We start from the raw sequence: 17,909 nt of genomic DNA, 5'->3' as shown, positions 1-17,909 counted from the left end.
AAATTAGAATCAGAAGACAATCCATTTTACCAATATCACACAAGAGGAAGTGCGGTTTTTCAAAATACCAGCACTGCTGGTGTTTTGGCGTAAGTAACAAGGCGACAGAACAAGTTTCAAAGATAATCTCATCAGTGCAGATATTCAGTGTAACAGCTCAAACTACTATCTGTAAACAATAATTGGCCGGCAGTAGTTCAGCTTGTAAGGACTTGGTTTGGGAACCGGTTCAAGTCCTGGGGCAGACTTAATCTGGAAATTGGTCTGATAGCTGGAGAGTTGCCAGATCGCCGCCAAAGCACTGCCAAGTGCCATTGAGCAAGGCACTGAAAGATTAAAGTAGCATTTGAGTTACTTGTACAGCTACCTTCTGACTCTAATATCTTACATTTTCATACAAACTAAGGTTGAAAAAACTACTTTAGAAAACTTTTTATCAAATAATCTCACATTTCAAAAAAAATATATCTTCATTCATAAAACCTGCAGGAACACCATGCCTTGCATGCATCTCTACAGTTATTTCCATTAAATGATGAGCACTCATCAATTACTTGTTGTGGACTTAATGTTCTAGCCAGGCCAAACTTTCCAATTTTGTGCCTTTATTATGTGTGGAAAATTGCACTTGTTATTGTTGTATTCACACTATTGCCTGTTTCATTACACCCATTACAGGCTCATTTCATGTGGCTCAGCAATAATGTATCTCATTAAATATGTCATTCCAAATTCACAAGTCACATCATTAGACTTCATGCACCCTCATTCTTTGTTTTCATTTAAATTTCCAGTCGTGCTGAATCATCTTCAGTCTTTATGTTGCTGCTTTGAAATTCCTGTGGAGCTGACATTTTCCAAAACCCACAACCACAAAAAGGGGAAACAACTCTGTGGTCTAGATAGGACCAGAGGCCTTTTTCCCACAGGGTTTGTAACTGTGTTTCTGGAAATTGAACAAGCAGCAAAGTTGTAGACAAATTCAGATTTGAAATATTTAACCACCCGCCCGCCTGTCCACCATGGGGTCCAGGGCCTTCAGCCGCTCTGCCCCCCACCTCTGGTGGAACTCCCTCCCACCACAAATCCGTAATATCGACTCTCTCTCCATTTTCAAATCTCATCTCAAAACACATCTTTTTAAACTGGCATATTCAGTCTGATCATTCTCCATCCGATCTCAGAACTCCTTTACATCCTGTACATTTGTGTTTTTTGTGTTTTTAATGTTAAGTTTATTGTTGTGTTGTTACTTTGTTGTTTTTATCTCTGCTCTGTAAGGTGACCTTGAGAGTTTTGAAAGGCGCATTTAAATAAAATGTATTATTATTAGTAGTAGTACAAGTCTATCTAAGGTCAACTTCCTTCATCAGTCAGAAGAGTACAGGTACTTACAATCTTCAATCTGTCTGTTCCAAAAGTCAGAACTGAATTGGGGAAAAATGTGTTTAAGTTTGCTGCTCCGTTTACTTAGAACGAATGACAAAAAGTGCTTAGACTTAACGAGCTGCTCTCATTGGATGCTTTTAAGAGGATGTTAAATAACTTGGAGACGGACACATCTGGCCGTAGATGTTCTCCCTGATGTGTTTGTGGATGATCTTGACAATAATGTGCTGTTAATATTTGTTATTTCTGTCTTATGCCTAATGTGTAATAATGTATTTTTTGTATTTGTATGTTTGGCTGCTCGTTGTTTATGTGAAACTCTGATAATTGTGCTTTCATTGTGTTTTTATTGAAATTTTAATATAAATGTTTGACATTACTTTACCATTAATGACCTAATAACAAAAAACTATTTTTGTAGCATTGCAACACAAATAGGAAGAAGAAGAGATGTGTGTTAAGAGGAATCACCAGAATTGAACATGAGAAATAACAAAATCATCACACAACAGAAAGTCAACACTAAATAAGTCATGCCAGTCCTGTTATCTGGAATCCTCTGTACATAAACATGTCTGTTCCAGAGCTTAAAGCAGCACAGCCGATTCCACTGTCCAAAAGTCAAAACATCACATGTTAACAGAACCTATTGGGTTTTTTTATAATGTGTGCAAGCAACAGCTCAGAAAAGTTTCAACAAAGTCATTTATTTATAATCATTAGATATGAATATTACTTATGATGTCATTCCTCAATATGCCAATATAAGCTTGTATACCTATGTTCACTATCCTCTTGTAAATCCAAACAGTGTATATTTTCTTCAGTAGGAGTTGGAAATCTGACAAAAAATCTAGAAAGAACTAAATGAGCCTTTATTTTAAGCACTTTTCATTGCAAATAATGTTTAAATTTGATATTTTCCTGTAACCTTTAATGTTTAAAAGTCATACAGCAATCGTGGAGGATTTAAAAGTGCAGCTAATTCTTAATGGGCAGTTTTCCTAACAACAACTTCAAACCAAAGAGAAGTTTAAGTCTCAAACAAAATGTTATACCTCATGTGCTCCTGGGATTTCAACACAATTTGCAAAAAAAAAAAAAAAAGATAAAATAAGGATGCTTTGACATGAAAGGCTTCATGCCGTCACTCAGAATGTGACAACACAAATCTTCACATGTATCTTGATATGTAGAAAAGGGAAAGCCTGACTCGGATACATAGATGTGGATGTTCTCTGAGGAGGGTTGGAGCTCTGAGCTGCAGAGTGGGACACAGAGGGTACTTCTGAACGAATCATATCGCCCCCTTGTGGTGGTGATGGTTAAGACTGTTTACTGTTTGAACCGGGGACAGATATAACAGGGGCTTGTGTTCTGTGGTGCTGGTCATTCTGTTTCTCACCAGAGATGATGATGGAGCCAGATGATTTGTGTAGCATTATTTCTTTCTCGTTATATTTTTAGCCGCTCAGTTTAATTTTGATTGAATATCCAGTTATAGTATATTTGTTATTTCTACTTTTGTACTCGACCCAGGGCTGCTATTCTTTGGATTTACGCAGACTTTGATTTTGGATAATTATCCATGCTCAGGGAGGGGAAGTCATGCTTTTAGACCCTTGTTTTTCTGTTTTGTAGTTTCTGCCGCTAAAGTAAGATTATTTTGGCGCACACAATTTAGCAAATGTACCTATTATTTGGATAAGTGGAAATATTTGCCCCTGTCCGCTCAAAAATCGTAATTTTTCAGAAAGAATGAGTGATTGACATTTAACTAATGGAACATGTTTTGAGCTCGCCACTCCTCTAGTCACCTTTGTGGACACGAGCAGGACTTTAGGTGATCGTTTGAGCCGTTGCATGACTGCACAAACCCTGACGCATCTGCAGAGCACCAGACTGCGGCAATGGAAAGTATATCAAACGAAAGTGACTTTTGGCAGTTCAACGAGACGTGGCGGAACTTAAACCTCCTTAACGGAACCGGTTTGTTGAATCAGACGAACCCTCTGAAGCGGAATGAGGAGGTGGCAAAGGTGGAGGTGACTGTGCTCGCTCTGGTGCTGTTTCTGGCGCTGGCGGGGAACCTGTGCGTCCTGCTGGCCATCCACACCACCAAGCACAGCCAGTCCCGCATGTATTACTTCATGAAGCACCTGAGCATCGCAGATCTAGTGGTGGCTATATTTCAAGTTCTTCCTCAACTTATCTGGGACATTACATTTCGGTTTTACGGACCAGACATTCTGTGCAGGTTGGTGAAATACCTTCAGGTTGTTGGGATGTTCGCCTCCACCTACATGTTAGTTTTGATGTCCGTGGACAGGTGTTTGGCCATTTGTCAGCCTCTCCGCTCTTTGCACAGAAGAAAAGACCGTTTTTATGTCATCTTTTCCTGGGTGTTGAGTCTGCTGTTCAGCATCCCGCAGATGTTTATTTTCTCCCTGATAGAGGTCGGCTCTCCGGGATCAGGGGTGTATGACTGCTGGGGAGACTTTGTGAAGCCGTGGGGAGCCAAAGCTTACATCACATGGATCAGTCTCACCATATACATCATTCCAGTTGCGATACTGAGCATATGTTACGGCTTGATAAGCTTCAAAATATGGCAAAACTTTAAACTGAAAACCCGGCGGGAGCAGTGCATCAGCCTGACGCCCAAAACCTCCAAAGGCAACGCGCTGGCGCGGGTGAGCAGCGTGAAGCTCATCTCCAAGGCAAAGATAACCACGGTGAAAATGACTTTTGTGATCGTCGTGGCTTACATCGTCTGTTGGACCCCATTCTTCTCTGTGCAGATGTGGTCTGCCTGGGATCCAGCTGCGCCTCGTGAGGGTAAGTTGAAGCTCACAGTTCATTATTATGTGCGGACTGAGAAAAATTTTAAGACACAGCACACAAAAACAATTATTTTGTTGATTTATGAGTCAATGTTACACTCTTACAGTGCATTGATGATCATTTTGAACTGCCACATCCTATTGTGATGCGCATCTTTACGCATGAGGGTACCAGCGCATGGCTTTCCACAAGATGCCACAAAAAATATAATATGATATAATAAACAAATAAATAAAACAGGTTGAGACATGTCTATCTGTTTGTTATTCATTCCAGTTGGTCAGTTCCTGGAATTGTATTTCTGTTCCTTAAGAAAAAAAAAAAGCAGGTCCACTTTGTAGTGCCAGGGTTGCAGGGTGCGGTGCACATGCAGAGATGGCACCGACTGAACTGATGCTCTCATTTATCACACTGCCGGAGGTTTGTCACTTCAAAACTAAATGGAAAAAAACAAACAAATGTAATAAAATGTAGACCATTGTATCTGCCAATTGTGAAAAATTATTCGAAACACATGGTGTGCATATTTGTGAGTGTATGTGGCGTTGGCAATGGGACAGCATTTGGGGAAGTAATCCTAGCACAGCATTAGCTAATGAGTAACTCCTCCTCAGATTTTATAGTGTAGTTAATGATCCGTTGATTAGGAAATGATTGAGGAGCTAATGGGGCCTTTCTCTGTTTGTGGAGCCTAATATAAAGTGATGCATCGTACTCAGTTGTCCCTTGTTAATACATCATTATGTTACAAATACAGTCAGGAACATAATATCTGAAACTCCTCCTAGAACTTCTTTATTCTAATAATAAACATACAAAATATCATTCACAAAACAAAATGTCAATTATTTTTGACAAACATCTTAAGTGGGCTGCAATTAAGCACAACTGTAACAAATGACAACTGTAACAAATATGAACATACAGGCTATACTCTCATTAGCTTAAGTTCACACTGTAGCCAATACTCACAAACTCCAGTCATGCCCATTTCCAACACTAGCCTACAAGCCAACATTGTTCAAGTTCCAATCCATAGTTCAAAGATAGAAATGTACTGACGTGAAAGTTACAGGTAGGCCGTAATGGCAGCTGTCTATTTGCTATTGACTGCAGAATCTTGATCATTTTCATCGAATCATCATTTACACACACATGTACAGTTCACGTGAGGGGTCTTGCAAGACACCAAATTGTACCACAAGCTAAAAACAAAGAAATTGGGTCGTAATTTCATGTAGACAAACATAAATGGCTCCTTTTTATATATTTAAAAGAGAGGCGTAAAGTAGGTGACAGAAAGAGTGATTTATTTCTGAGGTACTCAATAGCAACTGAGAATGAATTTTTACTTTGCTTATCAGTCTTAATGGTACAGAAAATGGTAGATAACAGCCAGTGATGAAGAACTTATAAACGTCTCTGCTTCACTTCTTAACAATAAAACATCATTTTGAAGTCCAAAGTCATGAATGAGTAGTGACTTGTTTAGCTCTGTTCCCTGCTGCTTCAGGGTTCATCAGGAACACCTCACACTCCAATGTTTCACTTGTTGTGTGGTAACAAACATCATTGATAAGACCTTCAAAGTGCATACACAATTTGTTTCCCAGGCTCCTGTGAGCCGTCTCCGCCCGCTGCAGGGACAGGCTGACGGCTAATCATTAATCAACTTAGTGTGCGCCACAACGCGCGGAGCAGCTTGTATTTGTGCCTGTGGGGCATGTTGGAGTGCGTCGTTGACATTTAACCACAATGGCCCACTAAGCAGCCACTTAGGAGCCATTTACTGTATGTGCTCCCTATATTTATTGATCCACTGGGCCATGACCACACCCCATAAAAAAAAAGGTTTTAATATGCCAGTGTGACTTCACGGGGGTGTTTCCTTGAACTGCTTTGCTTCTGCCATTATTTCATTATACTGAGGTGCAACTTAGTAAACAGCCCTAACATGCTTGTGAAAGACAATATGTGATTCATTTGAAGAGGCTTTCATTTAGATATTTTAAATATGGTGTATTTGTTGTATTAGCAAAAAATAGGTATCGATTTGAGGCCTCTGTATATCAATATGGTATATATGAAACATATGCGGAATATGTAGAAATCAACATTTTCTACAAAACCTCACTCTGTAAAAGATAAAAAATAACTATATTAACTAACTAAATTTCAGGAAGCATCTATGTGAGTAGAAAGTAAATGGAGCTTGAGATTTAGGCCTTAGTTATTTTCTTTACATTTTCTTTTCGAGGGTGCAGATGACAGGTTGTGTATTGCTGTCATCCTCTTTAAGAAGTTTCTTTTTCGCTCCAGCTATTTACACATTTTGGAGCAAGACCGTTGCACAATACACAGCTGTCATCTTCCTCATTGTTAAGGAGGTATATTGTAGGATATAAAGAAATGACAGTAATTGGCTCAGATGCTACATCTCACAATGATGCTGAAAGTTAGAGATGCAAGAAAAGAGCAACAACGCTTCTTCAGGCTTTGAATGGAAAAAAAGAAAGGGAGGAGGCGGATGTCTGATAGGGTCTTTTTCCACGTGAGCGGCACTCAGGGAGGCCATGATTGGCAACGACACGTGCCAGTGTTTGTGTACAGAAGATAGGCTGGAGTGTCACCTGTGTGTGTGTAGATAAAGTGTCCATTAGAGTCAGAAAGAGTGAGCCCTGACCACAGAGCTGAGAACACACAGACATGTCTCTAATGATGTTAACAACCCAGAAGCAGTTTTTTTAAATGTGTTTACAGGATGGATTTTTGTTCATTGTAATGCACGTATTCAATAAGGAAAAGATATAGGTTACATTTTGGAGATAAAAAAAGGTCAAATGCTATTGGTCAGAATGAATGACAAACTGCATGACCCACACCATACTACCACAGAACTGGTGACACATAAGAAAGTGTGGTGCAGGGGTGGACTGCATGGGACCGCCTAACTGGGGCACTGAGCTGTACAGAGGTGTCTGGAGAAGTGGGTATACTCTGCCCCAAATGTGTTTCTTCTTCAGTCACCTGTCCAGCAATGGTCGACGCTCTGTGTTGTAAACAGACATTTAAGACCACTCCTGCATATTGAGCTCACCTAAAAATGGCAGACACAGATAACATTCTGTAACTATAAAAAGTAACACAAGAGATGAACAACATATCAACCTGCTTGGCTTCATTCTTGAGGGATTAAAAAGAAGATGTGTCTTCAAACTCCCAACAGAAAAAAGACTTGCAAAAGGAAATGTTCAAAGAGAGCCACTAGAAGCCTGTTTCAACACAGCCCAAACAGTTGGTTTAAACACAAGGCTCGTCTCTGACAAAGCAAATAGCTAATCACAGTTTGGGGTTTTGGGGTGGCCAATCAGATTTCAAGGTAACCCTTTGCCACCCCCTAGATTCACCGCAGATGAGGGCCATATCCAAAAAAAACAAAATAGTGTAAACATTATTCACGATGTAACCTGCCAATTTACAACAAATATTTATGTAGCAGCAGATCTCAAACACAGATTATGATATTATATGGTTCATGTAATATGATCTTTTATTATTTTACAAACATCCCATGCATATCACATAAAGCTTTTGTTTTAGTTTGGCAGAGAAGAGCCATGAAAATTTAGAATTTTCACTGTGGCTGTTTTTTCCAGGGTTCAGAAAAAAACTGTATGTTTCATCTGCGTGTCTGTGATTGGCTCAATCCTCCAAACATTTACATCTGTTTCCTGGGAGATTCACCTGATAAAATCTCGTTCCATTTTTTACCATCAATCAAGCTGACACCTCGACATAAACGTAGGTTTATTTCTTCAAGGTTGGTGTCTGTCTTTAAAAGGCCACTCCTGGCAGAAAGCGAATGTCATCTCAGCAGATTCTATGCCTGAATCTAAATGCAGACTCCCGCACTTCTCCTGCCCGGCCCATAAATCTCAGACTCATACTCCTCGTAAAGATAAAAAATGACATTAATCTTCTTGTCTCACATTCAACAAGAAAGTGAACGTGCACTTATCCAAGAATGTAGAACAATGGTTTTATTCTAAATTGTAACAGTATACTATAACAGTGCTGTGTAAAGTACTTTGGTTCATACAATTTGAAACACTATTTCAAAAGAACATTTTGTGTATCACATAGACCTGAACAGGTAGCCCTCAAAGTTCCAGAAAAACTATCGAGCTACTGCATTTCATATATTACATTTTGAACATTTGAGTCACAGTGAAGAAGCTTGGACTTTTTACAGACAAGACGTCGACCAGCTTTAGCTCCCCATTAGGCTCAATTTTAATTTGAGATATTCAGGGGACAGTCAAATGCCTCAGTCCTCTAGGCTCTGTCGGAGTGGCGGCATTAAAGCCTGGTGTTTCCCATTTAAGAGCTTAAAAGGTTCCATTATGTAGAGGAGAAAAACACCTGAAGGTTAAACCCCTGAATCAGACACTCACACAAGCTCCCAAAAGATTCTGTGGGACAAAAATATCACCTGGTGCTGCCTCTGGGCCCCCTCTGACGCTGACTCTCGAAGTCTTTCATTGATCTGCATCACAGCCCAGTGTTCAATCTGCAAGTGTTACATTTCTTACTGAATCTTTATTTAAAGTCGAACAAGCAGGAAAAATAATACATGAGTGTTTTAGAAGCATGCCACTTCTCAATCCGACTTGTTTTGTATAAATCTGAATTCTATTACAGCTAATGCTCATTTAAGCAGCAGCTTTAATAATTCTTGATAATGACTTACTGAAGCGTCTTTAGGGCCTCATAGTCTCGCACCACCCGGGGGATGATTATTCTGTCTTTACATTTCAGAGAAGATGTCTGTGTGACTGTTCCCCACATTATTTAAATCAGTTTCTAGATGATGAGAGTGCCCAATAACCACCAATTTGTCTATTTCACTATCTCCAGTGAAATTAATACCTCCATCCATGCCAGCTGCATTAACATCTACATTTGAGAAATATCCATGAACTACAATGTTTATTGATTGTCTTTTTGTTGATTGAATTATTTTCCTTCCCACATTAATTATAGCTTTTGTCTTAGCTTTTCTTTGTTTGCCATGTTCATTTGTACATCTCCAAATTACAACTGAAACGTTGTAAAACCTTTGACACTGTAAAAAGAAAGGCCAATCGAATGCTCTACACTAATTTAAACTCATCCTTAATTCGAATTCATCAAACCCATAACGGCTGAAGATCAAGCCTTATTGATTATCATGCGTCTTGTGTGCCTTTCCACAGATCATTTACTCAGAACAATTTTGGTTGGAGCCCAGAGCCTGTCACTGGAGACAACACATGAATAGCAGGAGTGCAGGCAGGCTGAGCGATAGATTAGCAATCAGCAAGAAGAGGTTAAATACGGGGTGCACGACAGTTACGATTAATCTGAAACTAATTTGTAAAATGTCAGAGCGATGTTGAAGTTGACGTAGCGTAAATGTCATCGAGCGTTCCTCTGTTTGGTTTCTCTGCAGTGAGGTATCTCTGTAATGTTGTATGAGGAACATGAAAGTGTATTCAGCCTGCTTATTTTGAACAGGTAACCGTTTATATTCTTATGTTTATGATTTCAAGCACTGGGAATCTTCTCTTCCAGAAGAGACGCCTCTCTTCAATGTTTGGAATTTGGACTGCAGTACCAATTTTTAATGCTATGTGTCAGATTAACATATTGCTCCTTTAAGGCTAGGGCGCTTCGTCTTAGTGCTTAGTATGTTTGTCCCCTGAACAGAGGCTACATTCCTCAAAAGCGAGCAGCCCGGGTTTGAATCCGACCTGCACCTCGTTGTGGCATGTCATTGCCCACTCTCTCTCTCTTCCTGTATAAAAAACACCAAAATACATCTTTAAAATGAAGTCACCTTAGAGTTGAAGAGAAATTCCCTCAAAACTACAAATGGGAACCTCATGCTGTTAAAAACTAAGGTGAAGCTAAAGTTATCATTAGAATAACTAAAGAATTAAATATCTGTAGGCCTACAGAAATTGTTAAAAAGGTTCATGTAATATTTTAATATATTGTTGTATTAAAGGCTTTCTAAGTGATTTTTCACACTTAAATATAATATAAATCAAGTATCTCCTCTGAAAATAACTCTGTGAGTCATGACTGTCTACAATGGGTGTAACACCCGAGTCCCACTGTCTGTGATGTTTTCAGAGTTTTCAGAGTCCTATCTTCACTTTGTTTACATCGTCGGGACGGCCGGCTGACTCCTCCCCTCGTGTATAAAAGTTGTTTAATTGAGGGACTAGAGAAAAGAAGAATAACATACTGTACTCACTGCTTAACTGTGTTTCTAGATCACGCTCATTTCAGGTAAATTTACATGCAGTGTGAAGATACGAGCATAATAAAGATCGCTAGCATTAGCATGCTAACACAACAATGCAGCGCGAGTTGTTTTGGTTTCATGCTGGTGCTCAAGGGCGACATCTGCTGGATCAAAAAGTCGTGTATAAAGCCTTTAAGAACTGATCAACCAATATTGCAGAAAGTACAAAGCCTGCATGTACAAACTCAGGAACTGTGGTAATATGTGTTAGGAAAGGCGGTTGATAAACTCGAGCATGTAACACTTCCAGTTATTTGAAAGAAGCATTCCCAGTGAAAACACAATCTGCTGGTTCTGTAGTGACATCACATTAACTTTGTCCTCCCTCTCTCTGGTCTCCTACAGCCATGCCCTTCATCATCTCCATGCTGCTGGCCAGCCTCAACAGCTGCTGTAACCCCTGGATCTACATGTGCTTCGCCGGGCATCTGTTCCACGACCTGCGGCAGAACTTTCTGTGCTGCTCCTCTCGATACCTCAAGTCCTCCCAGTGTCACTGTGAGCGTGACTTTGACTCCAGTCACAAGAGCATCTCCTCCACCTTTGTCATAAAGAGCACGAGCAGTCAGAGGAGCATCACACAGACTTCCAGCACATAAGGACCCCATCCTCTTTTGCTTTTATTTAACCCCTTCTAGTCTGCCTTTCACAACGTGCTGTCACCCAAAAAAAAAAAAAATCAAGCAGTTCAACTCCCGTTGAAAGCTCTTCAGCTCAGGGGGAAGAAAAGCAAATGGCTTATTTCTCTCCTTTCCATGTCTTTGCAATGTAAAGTTATAATTTAAGTGTAAAATAGAAACATGTACAGTTATTATAAAGGATGTGATATTTTGCTCATAAAAAATATGCGGTGATAATCATTTACCAGGCTGAGCAATGAACTGAATACTTCTGTTGTCTTTGTTTTTAGATTGAAGATGTACAGTATATATGTTAACTTTATGGAAAAGAGAATATTTTAATGATTTGGCCAGCCACACTATTGATTTAGTTAATGTCACCTGTAGAGGCTAAAACTGGTGTTAGTCCGTGTTATGAATAATCTGTAAGATGATATTAACTTTGTTACATTTGGATTGCACATGTAAACTGTTACTTGAGCTATTGTAATATGTGATACGTCATGGCTGTCAGCACTAATTGTTTTAAAAGGAAAAGTCAAGAAAAGAAGAATAAAAAGGAAAAAAAAGGAAAATAAATAAGAATGAAAGCAGCAAAACAAACGCCCTGACAATTCTATTGTACCTCTATTATGTTCACCTTTAGCTGATGCTCATTAGAGCTCTCTTTGCGGGGATGGTTGAAGAAAAAACTTGGCACGCTTGCTGGGAATGTCCTACAGGGATGTTTGTCCACCCTGAATCAATAACGTCACTGAGTTCCTGCAAAGTTTTGGCAGCACTTTAACACTTCCAACATCCTGTTCACCTCAGCCCTCAAGTGAAATCTGAACACTGCAGAGACTCCTAAATGTCCTCAAGTAACTTGTGTATTTGAAGGTTTCTTGAGCCAACATTTGGTTCGTGAGTTGGTGCAGTATCCTTCAGGAAGTGACATCAAAGGTAAATATTGCCCAGGAATTCACCCATGTTTTCTTTGCTTCCAAGCTAATTAGTCTACTGTTTAGTCAGTCGAGTAAATATTTATTCAAATATCAAATATTTTGATCTTGTTTCAAGTATGAGAGACATTTAAATAACAGTTACTTAATTACAGCACATACATTATCACTTCAAATGATTTGGAGTAGCATTAATGAAAAAAAGCCCTGGGTAATAACTAGAACCCGACTGATTTATCGGCCAGCCGATAATATTGGCCGATATTTGCATATATATCGATATCGGTATCGGCACCAAAAACTCCCTATTGGTCGGCCCTAGTAATAATAACAATCTAATATATTATCTTTACAATGAAAACCACGTTATTAATGTACAGTTTTAGTAATCACGCCATTTGACAGATGTTGAATCTGTGTGTCTCTACTAATCTTATCTTGATATGTGGTTTCTCACTTACCTTACACTGTACATATAATGTCAACTACTGCCCACTTATACTACTACCTTCAAGCTTTATATAGTTTATCGACCTGCATTACACGGTTAAGGTGCTTCTGTAACTTATCATCTTCTGAATCACAGGAGTAGCTCATCATGTGCTTAAATGATAGTTTATCTGACAACTCTATTTCCAATTTTTACTGCATTTATTTAACTTGCTATTGTCTTTTCTTCCCTCCTTACCTTGACAAGGTGACAATTCAAAAGGCAGTCTCCAAGTGTGTGAAAACTAAAAGAAACTCAAGACTAACGTTAAAAAAACTGAATTCACTTTTTTTATGTTCACATTTTGGGTAATTTTCCAAGTGTTATTCATCTTAAAAAATATAAATAACTACATGAATCAAATCTGGAGTTTGAGCTTTTAAAGATTTACTTTTAAATCTTGGATCAGAATCATGCTTTAAGGCAGGAGTTGTTTCTGCTGAAATAAAGCCCTCCTTGTGCAGTACATGGCACAAAAAAGGAATCAGCCATGGAAGAAACCGGGGCTTCAAACAAAGCCAGGTGTGGCAGCACTGAATCATCGGAGTGTCTTAGAAACAAGGAGGATAGTCAAGGTCAAAAAATAACACTGAAACAAAGATGTTTGTTAAATCTTAAAAATGTATTTCATGAGCCTCTCAGAATGATATGATATAATACTAGGGCTGGCAGCATTAACTTGTTGAATGCATTCATTTTTTTTATTGCGATAGCGTGCTAATTTGTCCCTTTAGAAGCACCATGGGTAAGCCTCTGCAGTGTCTCCCTCGAGTCACAGCCATGGAAAAGAAAGACACTGCTACATCTTTGAATGTCTTATTTTACTTTGGACCAAAAAAAAAGTCATTGTGACTAAAAATTGTAATCTTTGACAGCCCTACATAATACAAATACTTTTGACAGTCTCAACAAGTCTCTTTGTTTTACATTTTCATTTCTAATTTGCTGGGGAAAAAGCAACAAAAGTAATATACACATATACAATCCAAATAAAACAGTGAAGCAGAAACAGACGGTATTCATTTCTCTACATTATAAGTAAGTTACATATATTTAATATTTAACACGTACTTGTAATGCAGACAAGATGATCCAATACACTCCTCATCAAACTCTGATAACACAAATTTATTATCACGGTTGGTTCAAAACATGTTTCTTATCTTTTAATCTTCAAAAAGTCTACATCCTAATTATTTCTCTCTATTGGTTAACATTTTAAAAGTAACACATTTAGGATTTTAAAAGTCAATTCGATATAAAATTCAACAATATCACACAGCATCAATGTGACTTCTTAGTGACTCATACAGGCAGCATTGCTACAGGTGCAGAAGTGTGGTGGAATCCATGTTGTTTGTTGTCAGCCATGAGCGATCGCCTGAGCTTTTTGTGAAACGAATAAATGAGGGCAGACAGATCCTCCTCATGCCGGGTGGCTCTTTTCTCCCTCACTGAGGCGCCCTGAGGCCTCCAGGAGTGCCAGAGCTGTCACAGAGGCCTGCCGCCTGCTGCAGCTGTCACAGGGAATCTGGTGGAGCATGTTATGAGGGGAGGAGGAGGACGTATGAGGGAGTAAGCAAGATGCCAGGACTGATCTTCTGGTGTATAAAAAAGGTACCACACTACATCCCATCACACCCACAAACACTAGGCTGAGTTTTTCTTAGACTTCTTTGCGCAGTGCCACGCGCACACTGCTGAAGATCTTGCCCAAGGCTTCGAAGAAGGGGTCGCAGAAGGTCTGGATGCAGAGAGAGTAGATGCGGCTGATGCACTGCGACTCGATCAGACAGCTCTTGATGCAGGGAACCACAGCCCAGATGTGGCAGAAGGAGATGCAGGCGAACAGGAAGCCCCAGAGCAGAGCAACAGGGATGCCGAAGACAGCAGACAGGATGCGGTAGCACCAGTATTTGGACACGGTGAAGGTGGTGTAGCTCAGCTTCCACACCCCGTCCAGACTGTGTGTGCCATCAGGCTCTGCAATGACATCCTCAAACTCCACCTGCGAGCAAATTCGTGAGAGGATTTCATTAAGATACATATTTGAGTGCACACTTATCCATTTTCTTTCACCTCAGCCTGTGGCCCCTAAATATTATGCACAGGGGAAGTAGAGTGTGATGATATAAGTGTTAACACTCCAAATGTATTGCAGGGACGACAGAAACAAATGTTGCACTTAATGGAATAAAACTTAATGTAGAGGCATACAGGCAAATTTGTTGCAGTGGAGCCATAGAGTGGTTTAATGGCATTGCTAAATCTCTCTAAAAGCCCATCTTCAGTACCCTTGATTTCATCACATGGAAAATACAGAAGAGGAAATACAAAATCTTCAATTATTTTTTATCTATTCATTTATTTATTTTGTTATTTTTGGACAGTCTCCCATTCTAGGAAAAGGGCTGCGCTCTAAAATGTTAATTAACTTCTCTGTGATCACCGCCCCCCCAGATGCAGCGACCCATCTAAATCCTTTTCGTTTCTTTCCAGCCATCAGACAGGATCAGTACAGGAAGTGGCGAGTGGCTGTCCGCCTCCTGTAGAGATAGCAGCCGGAGAGCTCATCCTCTGAATGAATGTGTGGACATGTTTTACGTTTTCTCTGTGAGGCCTGCTCTCTTTGTGCTCTTAGAGGGATTGCTTGCTTGAGACAGATTCAGCAGAAGAACAATCAGAGTGGAACAATAGAAGGAAACCTGTGTTATCTAACGCTGGTAAATTAGTGATCAGGAACACTGTTCTGAAGATGGTACAGATCATGTTAAAATATGGAATTAGCAATGACTTAAGGTATTAAAACGTGCAGTTTTATCACTCTAAGTAACTTCTTGATCAGACTCACTGAAGTTCTTCATGCAAACATGAAGGTATGTAAATCATGTATTCTACTTATCTCATGATTCACACTCCTCAGGTATTAGGTTAAGGTGACCTCTTTCCGGTCAAACAAACCGAATCTCAAAGTCTGTCCTTGCAGAAAACATTTTGTTGCTCCAACATCGCCACAATCAGGATAACATTGGTCACACCTAAATAAAACACGGTGGCAGAGTGTATCAATTTCACAAGCTTCTACCCGTTTCCCAAAATAAACTTCATCCTCTGCAACAGGAATAGAACTTGGACTATTTAAGGCTCTAGACAGTATAGTAACCTATTCCCATGTCTGGGTTCCCACTAATCACTTTGCTTATTTCTTTCCACAGGAACAGGGGTAATGAACCTTAAATCCTTCTGTGACAGGTGATGTGTCCATGCAGCACAAACCTTCACCACGTCCTCATTGATCTGCTTTGGGTCTCTGTTGATGAGATCGATCTCCTTGGTGTGGCTGTCTTTCACAATCTTCTCCTCATTGGTGTTGTACTGGTACTGATCCGCCATGGTGGGGGTGCAGATCCTGGATCGCTCAGAGACGGCGAGAGTAAAAGCTTCCAAACGGATCAAACGCCTTTTAGTTCACTTCAACCCCTGTATCACCACTTTGACGCTCCCTCTGGCATGCCAGTGGACAGCTGCTGCAGACGTCCTGGTAAAAATGGAGGCCTGACCCCCACCCTGCAAACACTACAACCCTCACACACACACACACACACACACACACAATGTACTGCACTGAGACAGAAAAGGCATGCCGTAAAGGAGAACCCAGGCTTGTGTCACATTTCACATAGGGTTGTGGGGCTAACTGGGCAGGGTTTGCACACTGGCATGAACTTCCACCAAAGAGTGGCAGGGAGCACAAACACACCCTCTCGCTCTAGATTTCTTTTAGACTCTGTTTTGTGTTCTAATACTAAACTTTTTGAAACTAAAACAACTTTTTTTGTTGTTGCTTTTACAAGCCAAACTGCACGACAGAGGAGACAAATGTGCTGTCACCATGAGTGTGAGGATTACATAAGTGTGAGTGAAACTGTAGGTCATGTGATATATCAATAACACAGTCCAACTAAGTAAGCTGCCACTATTATGTCAGTTAGAAACACTCTACTGACACCTTACAATTATGCTGTACTTAATACTGATTGTTTGGTTATTATTACAATCAAAAGAGTTAACACACTTACTCCATGCCATAAAAAGATTGGATTCGTCAAAATGTTCAGTATACCAGGAATCATCATCTGAATATAATGAAAAGGGGGAACCACGCCCATGTTTTTTATGTCAAAACCCTTCATAAATAAACCCAAGTCTTATTGATGGTTGTGAGAACTAAAACAACTTTGTGTCATAGAGTCAGTCCGACAGCTAACCATTGTTTGTTGATGCGCTTTTTGATTGCCCGGAGTCTGTGCTTTTTTTTGTTTCATTTGGGGGACATGCACAAGCTAAAACTAGTGGTGTATTGCGGTCAAAAAGCCTTTAACACAACAAACTAAGTGAGGGTTAGAGAAAATGCAACTCATGCAATGCAATTACCTGGACTAAGAAGTAAAGAAAGTGAAAATATATGATCTGCTATTTCCTTTTAAACAAGGTGTTTCCTCCAGGTTACCCTTTATCACCTGTGAAATATGTTGATTTAGTAATTTAAATGTTTAAAATAGCAATCACAAAACGACAGATTTGAGACTTTTCTACCAGTAATTCCTGATTTTAGCTAAGCCTAATCCATACAATTCAAACATCCCCATAAATAAAGCTCTGATTCAGCCTTCCCTAAGCTGAGCAGTTGTTGCTATCACTCATAGCTTTCTATAACAGCACATCGCATAAACAAACTCCAACATGAGGGGGAAGAGGAGGGTGTGCCACTGAAAACTTGCCAATGAAGGAGCAGCTACACCAGCTCTCTGTTGCTATTTATCTGAGTGAATCAGAAGGGGTGTAAGATCAGAACAGGAAGTGTGACTTTTGGAGTGAACTCTGATGTTCCCCGCCCGGGTTCCCTGGTGGCAGGGACAAGGATGAGGAGTTTGAGGGGAATGGGATCAGAGTGCATATGATAGGGAGCCAACCCAATTAGAGTTGTATTCTTAGCGAGAGTGAAGGCCAGTTAGGCGCAGAGGGACAGAAATAGTTCAGCAAAGAGTCATAGTGGGCATACCTCCGCCTCTGTGCGTGTCAATGCAATCAGCTGAGACTGCACCGGCCCCTGTCTAACATTTAGTGTAGACACGCTGGGTGCTCTGATCTATATTTAGACATATAGAGTGTAATGGTGAGAGTGGGTATCACTAACCCAGGTTAGTTCACAAATACTTGTAATGCTTCCTTTGGAATGAACAGTGTTTATCACTTATTCAAAATGTTTACAT

General features: G+C 39.9%; 2 protein-coding genes across 2 annotated transcripts; one reads left to right on the top strand and one right to left on the bottom strand.

Moving 5' to 3' along the window:
- The first annotated feature begins 2,747 nt into the window (after positions 1-2,747).
- oxtra (oxytocin receptor a) lies at positions 2,748-13,570 on the top strand. The gene is made up of 3 exons (XM_061041911.1): positions 2,748-4,227; positions 10,931-12,147; positions 13,396-13,570. Exons 1-2 carry the CDS (start codon positions 3,300-3,302, stop codon positions 11,182-11,184), a joined length of 1,182 nt encoding a protein of 393 aa, XP_060897894.1. The 5' UTR covers positions 2,748-3,299; the 3' UTR covers positions 11,185-12,147; positions 13,396-13,570.
- cav3 (caveolin 3) lies at positions 13,443-16,198 on the bottom strand. Its single transcript, XM_061041912.1, has 2 exons — positions 15,913-16,198; positions 13,443-14,644 (listed from the first exon to the last, which is right to left on the bottom strand). Exons 1-2 carry the CDS (start codon positions 16,027-16,029, stop codon positions 14,303-14,305), a joined length of 459 nt encoding a protein of 152 aa, XP_060897895.1. The 5' UTR covers positions 16,030-16,198; the 3' UTR covers positions 13,443-14,302.
- Between the last annotated feature and the right edge of the window lie 1,711 nt (positions 16,199-17,909).

Source organism: Labrus mixtus, chromosome 7 (genome assembly GCF_963584025.1).
Source record: "Labrus mixtus chromosome 7, fLabMix1.1, whole genome shotgun sequence".
Lineage (NCBI taxonomy): Eukaryota > Metazoa > Chordata > Actinopteri > Labriformes > Labridae > Labrus > Labrus mixtus.
The sequence above is the reverse complement of the archived record's forward strand: the minus strand, read 5'-3'. Positions and strand labels throughout refer to the sequence as shown.